A 15,900-nucleotide genomic window follows, 5' to 3' on the forward strand; every position below is an offset into this window, starting at 1 on the left:
AAGTCTGTCATAGATGAATCAGTTTTGCACTCAGTCTTTTTCAACCAATGTTGATAACAAAGATGTAATGAAGGTTCCTCCTTGTCCTTGTGGCCTTCTGAAGACATACTAAGGCCTGTGACGTGTCCAAAATCTCTGCATTTCTCCAATTCGGTCCCATGACCAATCCAAATTTCTATACCTTTCAATTGTTGGAGGTGTCTTCTACTGTGCCAACCCTAAAATCAAGGATTTCCTTGCTAAACTAGTGCCTTTATACCTCCTCCCCTCAGATTCTCCTTGAAATATACCTCTTTGACCATTGCTTTGATCATCTATTGTGACATCTCCTCATGTGATTGATGTCAGATTACACCTTGAAACTCCTTGGCACATTTTACTACATTGAAGGCACTTTATAGATTAGTTGTGGAAACCACTAAAACCCTTGCACTGTTTAGGATGGAGTATCCTATGGATTGGCCTTAAGCAGGTTAAAACCATTGAGAGTTCACAATGCAGACTGGTGATTGGTCTGCAAACCCTTCCACAAATTAATCTTATTCTCCAAAGGGAGGATGTGAAGATCTACAAACTGTCAACGTCAATTCAGCCTGTGCCCCCATTTGTTTCCTCAGCTGAGCTAAGAGGTATCGTGAGTGAGAATCTGATTGAAACTTGAAAATCTAAATATGTTTTCAGTTCAGACGTATAATGGGAGGAGTGAACATAGCAACTCAGTTTCCTTTGGTTTACTTTGTCCTCTTTCAGAGATGGTGCAACGTTTTCAATTATGTTTCTCTGCTCACCCCAGGTCTGCCACGTGACATAGATCTCGGTTCATATCTGGAATGACCTTATACTTCTATTTTGTTGTTCAGTCATCCAGATAAAATCAACTTGATATTTAACTTACTATCAGCACTTGTATTTTGGAGAGAGGCATAAGGAGGCTGCCGCTCCTGTAAAAATTAAAACTCTAAGTAGCATAGAATGTACAGGGTTCTCGGGATACAAATTCACCAATCATTAAAAGTAACAATTTAAGTTATCACAGCAATAAAAGTGCAAACTGAACACTAGGGTTCGTTTCTACACCAATATTAGCTGTTATTCAGTTGATAGCATTCTCACCTTAAAGGATTCTGTGTCCTATAGGAGCTAGTGTTACACCTCATTGGAGTAGTGTGCTGGATATCAAGCCTCACTGTTCCCAGAGTTGTTGCAAGAGATTTTAAAAAGCATGCAAAATTCTCCAATTTAGGACTTCCATACCGAGAGCGACAAAGAAGAGACCATGTTTATACATTTCACAAAACTGACACCTTATTACAAGTAAATAGACTTAACAGAATTAAGCAGTTATGAACCATTGCCATATTCTTCCACTAGTTTAAACACTAAGCTCCCTTTAAATCCCAACCCTCAACAAAACAGTCAGATGACTTGCTTTCTAAAAAGTGCAACAATTCTTTTACAATCCTTAATGTTGTTTTCCTGTTTTAGTCCACAATCTAAAATAAAATATCAAGATATAATCCTTACACTGGCCAAATGTAAATTGTTATCAAAAATAACCAATGAAGTTTCCTTCTTTCAGGTTTGTTCAATATTTATAACCACTGTACAACTATTTTGGATTCTAATCCAGAGTTGTAAATCTAACTGTCCGTGACAAATCATGTATTTTGTACAGATAATAAGGGCTGGTGTCAGTGTTCCCTCTAGTTTTTGCTGTGCTTGTCCTGTTTGTTGGGCGACATGCTACATTCCAGATTGTTATGGTTTACACATCTTAGAAGGAACATTGGTGGGTGTTGTTGCTGCGAGGTTGCTGTGCTTCAGAGTTAGAAAGAAGTTTTGAAATTCTTTCTGTTTTAGATGGTTGTTATTGCTGATACTATGTGTCTCTCTCGATTTTTAACACTTCTCTCTTCCTTTGTTTCTCTCATCCACCCGAAGGGGACCCCAGTGTTTGTGCACGCTGGACCTTTTGCAAATATTGCACATGGTAGTTCTTCAATTCTAGCTGACAAGTTGGCACTGAAGCTTGTTGGCAAGGAAGGGTTTGTGGGTAAGTAGACTGCTGTATCATGATTCTCTCATTGCCCTATAGAGACATCAATGGATTGGGTGAGTGGACAAAACTGAGAGATTAAAAGTTCATTAGTGGGATGTTTGAGGTTATCTACCTCAGACCCAAGAAAGATGGTCAGAATATTCTCTAAATGGTGAAAACTTAACTGTGGCAGGACAGAATATTTTAGGTCGAGAGTGGATTCTTCCGCTGTCTCCGCCCATGCTGCGACCTTGAATGTTTCTACCTCTGCCTTCATGCTCACTTTTTCAACCAAGACATCCACCCACCCACCGAGGACCCCTTTTCCCGTCTCCAACATACTCATCCACCTGGGCACCCCATGCCAGCGTTGACCTTTTCATTTCAAACTGTCGCTGTGACATCGACTGTCTCAATCTGTCCAACCGCCTCACCCACTTCAACCTCCCACCCTCACAACGCGCAGCCCTCCACTCCCTCCACTCGATCCCCAACTCCACCATCAGACCCACAGACGCAGTAGTAGTGTGGCATACTGCCCTCTACACACAGGCGCCAACTCACAGAATTCCTCGTCAGTTCGATAACGCCCATCTGCCCACACCCCACTCCTGGCACCTTTACCTGCCACTGCAGGAAGTGCAAAACCTGTGCCCATACCACTTCCCTCCCCTCCATTCAGTGTCCCAAAGGATCCTTCCACATCTGTCATAAATTTACCTGTACCTCTACCAATGTCATCTACTGCATCGGTTGCATCCGGTGTGGTCTCCTCTACATCGGGGAGACAGGACGCCTCCTTGTGGATCATTTCAGAGAACATCTCTGGGGCACCCACACCCACCAACCCCACCACCCTGTAGCTGAACGGTTCAACTCCCCCTCCCACTCCATCAAGGACATGCAGGTCTTGGGCCTCTTCCACTGCCAAACCGTTACCATTCACGCTTGGGCGAAGAACGTCTCATATTCCACCTTGGGACCCTGCAACCACACAGGATAAATGTGGGTTTCAACAGCTTCCTCATTTCCCTTGTTCCCACATTATCCGAGTCCCAAGCCTCCAACTCGGCATGGCCCTCCAGACCTGTCCATCACTTTCCCCCTCTGACCTATCACCTTCTCCCTTACCTTCATCCAGCTATCGCGCTCTCAGCTATCTTTCTGCAACCCCACCCCCCCTCCCATTTATCTCTCAGCCCCGACAAGCCTCATTCCTGATGAAGGGCTCAAGTTCGAAACATCGATTCTCCTGCTCCTCGGATGCTGTCTGACCTGCTGTGCTTTTCCAGCACCACACTCTCGACTCTGATCTCCAGCATCTGCAGTCCTCACTTTCTCCTAGAATGTTTTAGGTCTCCAACTACATAAATCATTCAATTGTAGTGTAAGTAAGTTTGCACAATGCAAGTTCTGAAACACTTTTAATGAGGAAATGAAATTTTGAGCTTTATCTCATGGTGGCTGGGCTACAAAGGAATAGATGTTATGCTATAGTTGTATCAAACTCTGATTAGGCCCAATTCTGGACATGAGATGGCATCGTTGTCACAGAAGAAAGTATTGACCTTGCAGGGGGTTATCACAAATTCACCAGAAATATGCCAAGACTGAAAATTAAATTATAACAATGGATTGTGTAGTCTGGGTTTGTATTTGCTGAAAATGTGTTGCTGGAAAAGCACAGTAGGTCAGGCAGCATCCAAGAAGCAGGAGAATCGACGTTTCGGGCATGAGTCCTTCTTCAGGAATGAGGGTTTGTATTTGCTCAAGTATAAAAGATTAAAGAGAGATTTAAATGATGTTTAAGATAATCAAATTATTTGATCATTTCTTTGCATCTACCTTCTTCCCTGTGGAAGGGGATGCCAAAACAAGTGGCATAATCCTAAAATTAGATCTAGGTTATTCAGGGCTGGATGTCAAAAAGCATTCCTAAACAGAAAGGTTACTGGAAATCTGGAACTCTTCTTCTAAAAAGCAATCAGAATTAGGTTAATTGAAAAAAAGACAAAACAGAGCATAATTGTTTTTGTTCATGGTGTAAGGCAGATCAAAAGTAGGTAGGTGAAATTACAAATTAATTATTTTTATCCTAATTGAATGTTTGAATGGACTGGAGGGGCTTGATGGCCTGCTTCAGTTCCTGAAAAAATTCCACAGAGGCTGGTACCCCATCATCAAGTCACCCTTTATTTACTTAGTCCTTGATTATACTATTGCCTCACACAGAGTCAGGCACCAGAGTGTCAGTATCTCTGACACTTAGCCTTTTTATAAATTAGACAAAAAACCGAAAGAACTGTGGATGCTGAAAATCAAACAAAAACAACTGAACTGGACCTGAAACATTAACTCTCCTTTCTCTCCACACGTACTACGAGACCTGCTGAACTTTTTAGGCAATTTCTATTTTTGTTTCAACCTTTTTATACATCAGCCAGTGCTCCCTGATTGAAGCTGTTAATCTAATCCAATCAGGGAACTCATTCTGTGAGGTCCAGCTGGTTGACCTTGTCACAATCACTGTCATTCCAATGAATGCATGTCTATTACAGGTGATGTGAGGAAGGTAATTGTTAAATGTCATCAACTAGCTTGCAATAGAAGGGAAGCAAAATTGGGTGTCATGTTTTACGTGAGTGATGTGTTGAGATATGTTGAAGAATAAATCATACAAGTTCAAAGTTTAAATATTTTCAGTAAATATTTGGGAATTGACAACAGTTAACCTTCAGTGTATTTTAAATTGGAAAATGAAAAGCAATGCAAATTTCCACATATATGCCAATGCCATTCAGCTGTACCTCATTACTGCATCTTCTACACATCCACTTTCCCTGACTAAATTGTCAGATGGTGCAATAAAGGATGAGCAGAAATGTTCTCAAATTAAGTAATAGCATCACTCTTCCTAATGTCTTTACTTCCCTTGACAAACTGTGTTCCCTTGCCCTTAACTCATTGCTCTCTCTGAGGAGCTGAACCAGGCTGTTTGAAACCTATGTTGTTTGTTCCAAACTTGTGCTTTGGATGTCAATGCCACTGTCAAAGTTATTGTTTAATGCCCATCCATAAATACTCTGAGAAGATGATGGAGAGATGCTTCCTTTAACAATTGCAACCCATGTGGTATAGGTGCCTTCACATCCCTATAGGAAGGAAGGGAGTTCCAATATTTTTAGGCAGCTTCATGATGAAAGAACAGCTATATGTTTCCAAGTTAAAATGGTGTGCGGCTTGCAGGTGAACTTGGAGATGGTTGTGTCTGCATGTTTGTAATGGTTGTGGGTTTGAAGAGTGCTGTTGGAAGTGCTTTAGGGAGACCACCTGTAGAGAGTACACTTTGCTTTTATGCAGAACAGCCCTGGCAGGAAAAGTGAATGTTTAAATTCATGACACGTAGAAATAAACTTCTAGTCATATATCTGCACAATTGCTAAGTCTGTTTCTACTGCTGTAATGTTGCCTCTATCCTTCCGTCAAATCAAATGCAGATGAAATTATTATCCATGTTTTTGTTACCTCTAAACTCAAGCATTCAGTGCCCTCTTAGCTGGCCTCCCAATCTGATTTTTGTAATCTTCATCCAAATCTCTGTTGCCAGTGTCCTTTGAATGTATAGAGTTTGACCAGAAACCAACAGCTCAAAAGACAAATGGGCAATCAGTGGCTGTGGGACAGGGTTATATCAGATAAAGCCCTGGTGAGTTCAAGCTGGCCTTCATGAGCTTTTAGGATAAATGTTTCTAAGACTGAGAGGATATTCATTGTGCAGATATCTTGAGTGGAGCTCACTGAATATTGATTTTCTTCATCAGCATTTGGTCTTTGTAAAACTAATCAGCAATCACATTTCTTAACATTAGATATTATTTTCTGACTATCTGACCTTGATGGAGCCCTATATGGCTTCTGTCTGGTGGTTTTTGCCGAGGCCATGACTCAATCACACAAGGAACTACATTGTTGGTATTCGTGCAATCTTGTAACAGTGCAATTGAGAGTTTTGCAGTAACTATTGGCAAAGCAGTGAGCAAATTTTGGCTTAATTACTAGTGCTCACATCTAAGTCGTGAATTCAAGTTCTACTCCAGAGATTGTGCACACATAAATCAGGCTACGAATCCTGGTGCAGTGCTGTGGGAACATTGCTCTGTCAGAGGTACCATCTTCCAGATGAAACATTAAATTGAGGCACTGTCTGTGTTTAAAGTAAATATAAAATACCTCATGACACTAATGGAAACAGTAAGGTATTTACCTTAGTGCCCTGGCCACTATTCATCGCTTAAGCACATAAAAACACAACTTAATCTTTCAGCAATCCTTAAATTCTAGAAAAGACATATAAAAACTGCCTATGCAAGATCTTTATTAAGTAAAGGAAGGAAACTGAAAACCGGTAACTATAAGTATTTTGATACAGTGTAAACCCCCCTCCTCCTCTCCTCTCCTCCCCCCCCCCCCGCCGCACGCTAATTTAAACCTGTAACACAAAAGATTTATCCTGTGCAGTAATCTGTGAACATTCAAGAGGGGAGACCCCTCACACTTTCATAACAATAACTTAAAGTCTACTTTGGGGGAAATTTTAAAGAATTTGATACCAGAGCATTTAGAAATACACAAAAAGATCAGGCAAAATCATTATGGCTTCATGAAGAGGACATTAAAAGCAGGATAGATGACAGGGAAACAATGGATGTAATCTATTTGGATTTTCAGAAGGTATTTGATAAGGTGCCATACATTAGGCTACTGAAGAACTCGTGTTGGTGTTAATATTAGCATGGATAGAGGATTGGCTAAATAATAAGAGACAGTAGGGATAGCAGTGCATTTTCAGGATGGCAACCTGAAATTAGTTGTCATAGTGATCGGTGGTGTGGCCACAATTATTGACCGTATATGTTCTAGACTTGTATAAGGAAAGTGAATGGACAATAGCCAAGCTTGCGGATGACACAAAAAGTAGGTGAGAGTGACAGATGGAATGTGAAATTATGTATTTTAGTAGGAAGAATAAAGGAGCTGAATATTCTTGACTTAGAGTCATAATCATAGAGATGCACAGCATGGAAACAGAGGCTTTGCTCGGCATGGACAAGTTGGACCGGATATCCCGACCCAATCTAGTCCCACCTACCAGCACCTGGCCCATATCCCTCCAAACCCTTCCTATTCATACACCTATCCAAATACCTTTTAAATGTTGCAAATTATACCAGCCTCCACCACTTCCTCTGGCAGCTCATTCCATATACGTACTACCCTCTGCGTGAAAAAGTTGCCCATTAAGTCCCTCTTTTTTTTCTTTCCCCTCTCAACCTAAACCTCTGTCCTCTAGTTCTGAACTCCTGCATCCCAGGGAAAAGATTTTGTCTTTTATCCTATCCATGCCCCTCATGACCTCATAAATCTCTATAAGGTCACCCCTCAGCTTCTGATGCTCCAGGGAAAACAGCCCAATCCTATTCAACCTCTCTCTACAGCTCAAATCCTCCAACCTTGGCAACATCCTTGTAAATCTTTTCTGAACCTTTCAAGTTTCACAATATCTTTCCAATAGGATGGAGACCAGAACTGCACGCAATATTCCAACAGTGGCCTAACCAATGTCCTGTACAGCCGCAACATGATCTCCCAACTCCTGTATTCAATACTCTGACCAAAAAAGGAAGCATACCAAATGTCGTCTTGACTATCCTATCTACCTGTGACTCTACTTTCAAGGACCACTCCAAGGTCTCTTTGTACAGCAGCACTCACTAGCACCTTACCATTAAGTGTATAAGTCCTGCTAAGACTTGTTTTCCCAAAATGCAGCACCTCGCATTTATCTAAATTAAACTCCATCTGCCACATCTCGGCCCATTGGCCCATCTGATCAAGATCCTGTTGTAATCTGAGGTAACCTTCTTCGCTGACCACTGCACCTCCAATTTTGGCATCATCTGCAAACTTACTAACTATACCTCTTATGCTCAATCCAAATCATTTATATAAATGATGAAAAGTAGTGGACCCAGCACAGATCCTTGTGGTATTCCACTGGTCACAGGCCTCTAGTCTAAAAAACAACCGTCCACCACCACCCTCTATCTTCTATCTTTGAGCCAGTTCTGTATCCAAATGTCCAGTTCTCCCTGTTTTCCATGAGATCTAACCTTGCTAACTAGTCTCCCATGGGGAACCTTGTTGAATGCCTTACTGAAGTCTGTATAGATTACATTCACTGTTCTGCCCTCATCAACCTCTTTGATACTTCTTCAAAAAACTCAATCAAGTTTGTGAGACATGATATTCTGCGCATAAAGTTATGTTGACTATCCCTAATCAGTCCTTGCCTTTCCAAATACATGTACATCCTGTCCCTCAGGATTCCCTCCAGCAACTTGCCCACCACCGATGTCAGGCTCACTGGTCTATAGTTCCCTGGTTTGTCTTGACCACCTTTGTTAAACGGAGACATCACTTTAGCCAACCTCCAGTCTTCGAGCACCTCACCTGTGACTATTGATGATACAAATATCTCAGCAAGAGGCCTAGCAATCCCTTTCCTAGCTTCCCATGGAGCTTTAGGATACACCTGATCAGGTCCTGGGGAGTTATCCATTTTTATGCATTTCAAGACGTCCAGCACCGCCATCTCTGTAATATGGACATTTTTTTTCAAGATGCCACCATCTATTTGTCTAGATTCTATACCTTCCATGTCCTATTCCACAATAAATACTGTTGCAAAATACTTGCTTAGTATCCCCCCCGCCCCCATCTCTTGTGGCTCCACACAAAGGCCGCCTTGCTGATCTTTGAGGGACCTTGTTCTCTCCCTAGTTACCGTTTTGTCCTTAATGTATTTGATAAAACCCTTTCAATTTTCCTTAACTCTATTTGCCATAGCTATCTCATGTCCCCTTTTTTTCCCTCCTGATTTCTCTCTTAACTATACTCCTACTACCTTTATACTCTAAGGATTCACTCAATCTATCCTGTCTGTACCTGACATTTGCTTCCTTCGTTTTCTTAACCAAACCCTCAATTTCTTTAGTCATCCAGCATTCCCTATACCTACAGCCTTTCCTTTCATCCTAGCAGGAATATACTATCTCAGGACACTCGTTATTCTCATTTCTGAAGGCTTCCCACTTTACCTGAAAACATCTGCGCCCAATCAGCTTTTGAAAGTAATTGCCTCACACCATCAAAATTGGCAGTAATTCTCCAATTTAGAACTTCAACTTTTAGATCTGGTCTATCGTTTTCCATTTCTATTTTCAAACTAATACAATTATGGTTGCTGGCCCCAAAGTGCTCCCCCACTGACATCTCAGTCACCTGCCCTGCCTTATTTCCCAAGAGTAAGTCAAGTTTTGCATTTTCTCTAGGTATATCCACGTACTGAATCAGAAAATGTTCTTGTACACACTTTACGAGTTCCTCTCCATCTAAAAGCAGCACAGTGGTTAGCACTGCTGCCTCACAGCACCAGGGTCCCAGGTTTGATTCCATCCTTGGGTAACCGTCTGTGTGGAGTTTGCACATTCTCCCCGTGTCTGCGTGGGTTTCCTCCCACGGTCCAAAGATGTGCAGGTCTAAATTGCCCAGTGTTAGGTGCATTAGTCAGAGGGAAATGGGTCTGGGTGGGTTACTCTTTGGAGGGTCGGTGTGGACTGGTTGGGCCGAAGGGCCTGTTTCCAGACTGTAGGGAATCTAATCTAATATAAACCCTTAACATTGTGGCAGTCCCTTTATATGTTTAGAAAATTAAAATGCCCTACCATAACCACCCTATTGTTCTTACAGATAACTGAGATCTCCTTACAAATTTGTTTCTCAACTTCCCTCTGACTATTGTGGGGTCTATAATACAATCCCAATAAGGTGATCATCCCTTTCTTATTTCTCAGTTCCACCCAAATAACATCCCTGGATGTATTTCTGGGAATATCCTCCCTCAGCATAGCTGTAATGCTATCCCTTATCAAAACTGCCACTCCCTCTCCTCTCTTGCCGCCTTTTCTGCCCTTCCTGTAACATTAGTATCCAGGAACATTAAGCTGCTAGTCCTGTCCATCACTCAGCCATGTTTCTGTAATTGCTATGATATCCCAGTCCCATGTTCCTAACCAAGCCCTGAGTTCATCCGCTTTCCCTGTTCGGTTTCTTGCATTGAAATAATTGCAATTTAATTTATCAGTCTGAGTTTGTTCTCTGCTTTGTCCCTGCCTGCCCTGACTGTTTGTTTGACTCACCTTTGTTCTCAACTGTACCAGTATCAGATTGATCTCTTTCCTCATTATCTCCTTGGGATTCCTCCCACCCCCACCCCTGCCCAACTTACTAGTTGAAATACTCCTGAGCAACTCTAGCAAATCTCTCTGCCAATATATTAGTATCCTTCCAATTTAGGCGCAATCCGAGCTCCTTGTACAAGTCACTTCTATCCCAAAAGAGATTCTGTGATCCAAAAATGTGAATATTTCTTGCATACTCTAGCTCCTCAGCCAGGCATTCATCTGCTCTATCCTTCTATTCCTGCCCTCAGTAGTTCATAGCACCGAGAGTAATACAGATATTACTACTGTTAAGGATCTCCTTTTTAACTTCCTACTTAATTCTTTGTAATCTCCCTTCAGAATCTCAACCTTTTCCCCTCCTGTGTTGTTAGTTCCAATGTGTACAATGACCTCCTGGGTTTTATCCCCCTTGAGAATATTCTGCACCCTCTCTGAGACATCCTTGATCCTGGCACTAGGGAAGCAACACACCATTCTGACCACTTTCTGCTGGCCACAGAAACGTCTGTCTGTACTCGGACTAGAGAATCCCCTAACACAATTGATCTCTTGCAACTCGACATACCCTTCATTACATTAGAGCCAGTCTCAATACCAGAAACATGGCTATTTGTGCTACATTCCCCTGAGAATCCATCACCCCCTATATTTTCCAAAACAGCATACTTGTTTGAAATGGGGATAGCCACTACTTGCCTACTTCTCTCACCTTTCCTGGAGTTAACCCATCTACGTGACTGTATCTGCGACTTTTCTCCCTTCCTATAACTGCCTTCCATCACATCCCCTTGCTCTTGTAAATTCCTCATTACGTCTAACTGTCTTTCCAACTGATGCATTCGATCTGATAGCAATTGCAACCAACAGCATTTATTGCAGATATAATCCTCAGTAACCCATAAATGTTCCCTAAACTCCCGTATCTGACAAGAAGAGCATATCACTACTAAAAGCCATTTTTGCTTCTTTCAATCTACAGACCCAGAAAATCGCTCTGTCTTATTCCTCTACAAAACTCGATTCCAGGTTAAGTTAATACTGATGGCTTATGTCTCTTGATTAAACTTAAAAATATATTTCAAAATAACATATAATCAAGAAAGAACCCACTCTACTCACTACTGCAGACTTACTGTGATGCCACACTTAAAATTTTCACTTATCTGTTTATGTACTGTGACCTCTCCCAAACAGGTTCCTCCAAGATTAGTTGTGAATTTCACTGTTTGTTAATTTTCCCAGATGCACTCCGATGTCTAGCAATACATGAATTCAAACAGCAAAGGGAGTAACTGCGCACGTTCACTGCTGTGTCAGTTAGCAATGTGGGTTTCTTTCTCTCTCTGTCTCCTGCCCTGACCTAACCATATGCTTCCTTTGTCTGTTCCTCTCACTTCTAGAAGTGCTGTTGTTTTGACTTTGTTTTGGAAGTTTGGAGGGGGGAAAAATGCACAGTATATAAAACTCCTGGAATTCGAGGGAATCACCTCCAACACCTAAAATACCTCAAAAAAGGAGCAGCTGTTGCAGCCAGAAATTTTTCCCATCCTTCATCTTGGATTACCCAGAATCCTTTAGAAAGACTGCAGAAATCTTTGGAACCAATGGAATCCTCACCCATGAAGCACAAAAAGCTAGCAGCCAAGTTCAGCACTTTAATAGGGAAGGCAAATGGAATGTAGGTCTTTATTTCAAAAATAATCAAATATGAAAGCACCAAGGTTTTGCTAAAAGCACCACAGCTTGAAGCACACTAGCTTTTGGAGCGACGCTCCTGATGAACTACCACCTGATGAAGGAGTGTCGCTCTGAAAGCTAGAGTGCTCCCAATTAAACCTGTTGGACTATAACCTGGTGTTGTGTGATTTTTAACTTTGTGCACCCCAGTCCAACACTGGTATCTCCAAATCAAAACTAAATGTCCATCTTCTGCTCCTGTTTCTTATGGTCTAATTGGTTAGTTATCCCATTGTAGTTTGCGGGAGCTAGGTGTGCGCAAACTGGCTGCTGCGATTTCTCCATTCCAACAGTGATTACACTTCAAAAGTACTTCATTAGCTGCATAGTGCTTTGGGACATCTGCCATGAGATTGCTATATAAGCAGAAGCCTGTTCTTCTTAAAAAAAACAAATCAACAAGAAAGGGAAGAATATCAAATTATTTGTTCTGTTAATGTTGCAGGAGTTGAACCTTCAGTTCAGAGTATTGTAAGAATAATAGGGTGGGGATTTTAACTTTCCAAACATAGATCAGGGCTACTACAGTGTTAAGGGTTTAGATGGAGAGGAATTTGTAAAATGTGTACAAGAACATTTTCTGTTTCAGTATGTGGATGTACCTACTAGAGAAGGTGCAAAACTTGACCTCCTCTCGGGAAATAAGGCAAGGCAGGTGATTGAGATGTCAGTGGAGTACCACTTTGGGGCCAGCGACCATAATTCTATTGGTTTTAAAATAGTGATGGAAAAGCATAGACTGGATCTAAAAGTTGAAGTTCTAAATTGGAGGAATGCTAATTTTGATGGTATTAGGCAAGAACTTGCAAAAGCTGATTTGGGTCAGATGTTCGCAGGTAAAGGGATGGCTGAAAAATGGGAAGCCTTCACAAAAGAGGTAACGAGAGTCCAGAGACAATATATTCCTGTTAGTGAAAGGAAAGGCTGGTATTTGTGGGGAATGCTGGATGACTAGAGAAACTGAGGTTTTGGTTAAGAAAAAGAAGGAAGCAGATGCCAGGTATAGACAGGAGAGACCAAGAGAATCCTTAGAGTATAATGGCAGTGGGAGTGTGCTCATGATGGAAATCAGGAGGGCAAAAAGGGGACATGAGATAGCAAATAGAGTTAAGGAGATTCCCAAGGGTTTTTACAAATATATTAAGGACAAAAGGATAACTAGGGAGAGAATAGGGCTCCTCAAAGATCAGCAAGGCAGCCTTTGCTTGGAGCCGCAGGAGATCGGGGAAGATTATTTTGCATCAGTGTTTACGTTGGAAAGGGTGTGGAACATAAATAATTTGGGGAAATGGATGGTGATATCTTGGAAAAATGTCCATATTACAGAGGAGGAAGTGCTGGATGCCTTGAAAAGCATTAAGGTAGATACATTCCCAGGGCCTGATCAGGTGTACCCTAGAACTCTGGGTAGCGAGGGAAGTGATTGCTGGGCCTCTTGCTGAGATAATTGTATCATTGACAGTCGCAGGTGAGGTGCTGGAAGACTGGAGATTGGCTAATGTCATGCCACTGTTTAAGAAGGGTGGTAAGGACACCGCAGGAAACTATAGACCAGTGAGCCTGATGTTTGTGGTGGGCAAGTTGTTGGAGGGAATCCTGAGGGACAGGGTTTGCACATATTTGGAAAGGCAAGGACTGATTAGGGATAGTCAACATGGCTTTGCGCGTGGGAAATCATGTCTCACAAACTTGATTGAGTTTTTTGAGGAAGTAACAAAGAAGATTGAGGGCAGAGCGGTGGACGTGCTCTATATGGAGTCAAGCATGTGGTGCTGGAAAAGCACAGCAAGTCAGGTGGCATCCGTGGAGCAGGAGAATTGACGTTTTGGGCAAAAGCCCTTCTTCAGGAATAGCGTGATCTATATGGACTTCAGTAAGGCATTGGACAAGGTTCCCTATAGGGGACTGGTTAGCAAAGTTAGATCTCATGGAATACAGGGAGAACTGGCCATTTGGATACAGAACTGGCTCAAAGGTAGAATACAGAGGGTGCTGGTGGTGGAGGGTTGTTTTTCAGACTGGAGGCCTGTAACCAGTGAAGTGCCACAAGGGTCAGTGCTGGGTCCACTACTTCATGTCATTTATATAAATGATTTGGATGTGAACATAGGAGGGGTTGTTAGTAATTTTCCAGTTCAAACCAAAATTGGAGGTGTAGTAGACAGCGAAGAAGGTTCCCTCATATTACAGCGGGATCGTGATCAGATGGGCCAGTGGACTGAGAAGTGGCAGATGGAGTTTAATTCAGATAAATGTGAGGTGCTGCATTTTGGAAAAACAAATCTGAACAGGATCTCTACGCTTGACGGTAAGGTCCTAGGGAGTGTTGCTGAGCAAAGAAACCTAGGAGTGCATGTTCATAGCGCCTTGAAAGTGGAGTTGCAGGTAGATAGGATAGTGAAGAAGGTAATGATATGCTTTCCTTTATTGGTCAGAGTATTGAGTACAGGAATTGGGAGGTCATGTTGCAGCTATACAGAGCATTGGTTAGGCCACTTTTGGAATATTGCATGCAATTCTGGTCTCCTTCCTATTGGAAAGATGTCTTCCTATTGGAAAGATGTTGTGAAACTTGAAAGGGTTCAGAAAAGATTAACAAGGATGTTGCCATGGTTAGAGGATTTGAGCTACAGGGAGGGGCTGAATAGGCTGGGGCTGTTTTCCCTGGAGCGTTGGAGGCTGAAGGGTGACCTTTTATAGGCTTATAAAATCATGAGGGGCATGGATAGGATAAATAGACAAAGTCTTTTCCCTGGGGTGGGGGAGACCAGAACTAGAGGGCATAGTTTTAGGTGAGTTATAAAAAGGGACCTGAGCGTGTTGTGTGTATGAAATGAGCTGCCAGAGGAACTGGTGAAGGCTAGTACAACTGCAACATTTAAATCTGCATGTGTAAATGAATAGGAAGCGTTTAGATGGATATGGGCCAAGTGCTGGCAAATGGGACTAGATTAGTTTAGGATATCTGTTCGGCATGGACGAGTTGGACCGAGGGGTCTGCTTTTGTGCTGTACATCTCTATAACTGACGTGCCTGTGCACCTTTTTCCCTATGAATAACGCAGGCCAAAACATTCTTATTGTTCTCTGGATTAACCAGTGTTCATCTGTCTTGTTTTTGTAGATTTTCTTTCTTCCCATTGATTTCCTCAATTTACAAAAGTAAATAATTAACGTGCAAGAGTTTTCAAATGCACAAAAGCTGATATTTTTTTTCTGGAAAATTTTTTTTGGAACAATGTCATTCTACTTCTGTCTCTTTTGACTTGTCAATTCTACTTTGGAATTCATTGTCAAGAATACTTTTAAAATAATTGAGAGATTAAAATCAAGATGCTCAGAACGCCAGGATTGAGCACAAAGAACTCTGAATACTGTGGGACCAAGCAGGTTACATAAATAAGGATTAGGGAGAGTGTGAAGGGGTTTGACCGTGAAAATGAGACATTGCTGAATTGAGAGCCAACGAATGGTAGCAAGGTTGGGGGTGATGGGAATGAATTAGGATTCAGGCAGAAAAAGGAACTTGATGACAGATATTCGCAATTTACTGAGGAGTGAACAGCTGCATGATCCACTCGAGTGCAAGTTCAGCAGAGAGCTGATCCATTTTCCTACGGCATTTCCTTTTATTAATGGTCTCAAGCATCCAGTGTGTGGAGTTACAATTGCTGTTTCCTTCCTTTTGCACATAATGAGCTTTCTTTCCAAGAACGGATCTGATTTACAATGACTGTACTGGCTGAGGAGGATATGTCGCAGTGCACAAACTAACTGTGATAAGGATGGCACATTGAGTAGAATCCATCTAATTCCATAAAAT

The 15,900-nt window shown here is 41.9% G+C and overlaps 1 protein-coding gene across 1 annotated transcript in view; it reads left to right on the forward strand.

Annotated features, from left to right (window-relative positions):
* Positions 1-15,900, forward strand: part of mthfd1l (methylenetetrahydrofolate dehydrogenase (NADP+ dependent) 1 like) — a 179,411-nt gene that overhangs the window by 86,154 nt on the left and 77,357 nt on the right. Inside the window, exon 19 of the mRNA XM_043696855.1 lies at positions 1,942-2,053. Coding sequence (XP_043552790.1) covers positions 1,942-2,053 — 112 coding nt within the window. The remainder of the gene's footprint in view (positions 1-1,941; positions 2,054-15,900) is intronic.

Source organism: Chiloscyllium plagiosum, chromosome 9 (assembly GCF_004010195.1).
Source record: "Chiloscyllium plagiosum isolate BGI_BamShark_2017 chromosome 9, ASM401019v2, whole genome shotgun sequence".
Taxonomy (NCBI): Eukaryota; Metazoa; Chordata; class Chondrichthyes; order Orectolobiformes; family Hemiscylliidae; genus Chiloscyllium; species Chiloscyllium plagiosum.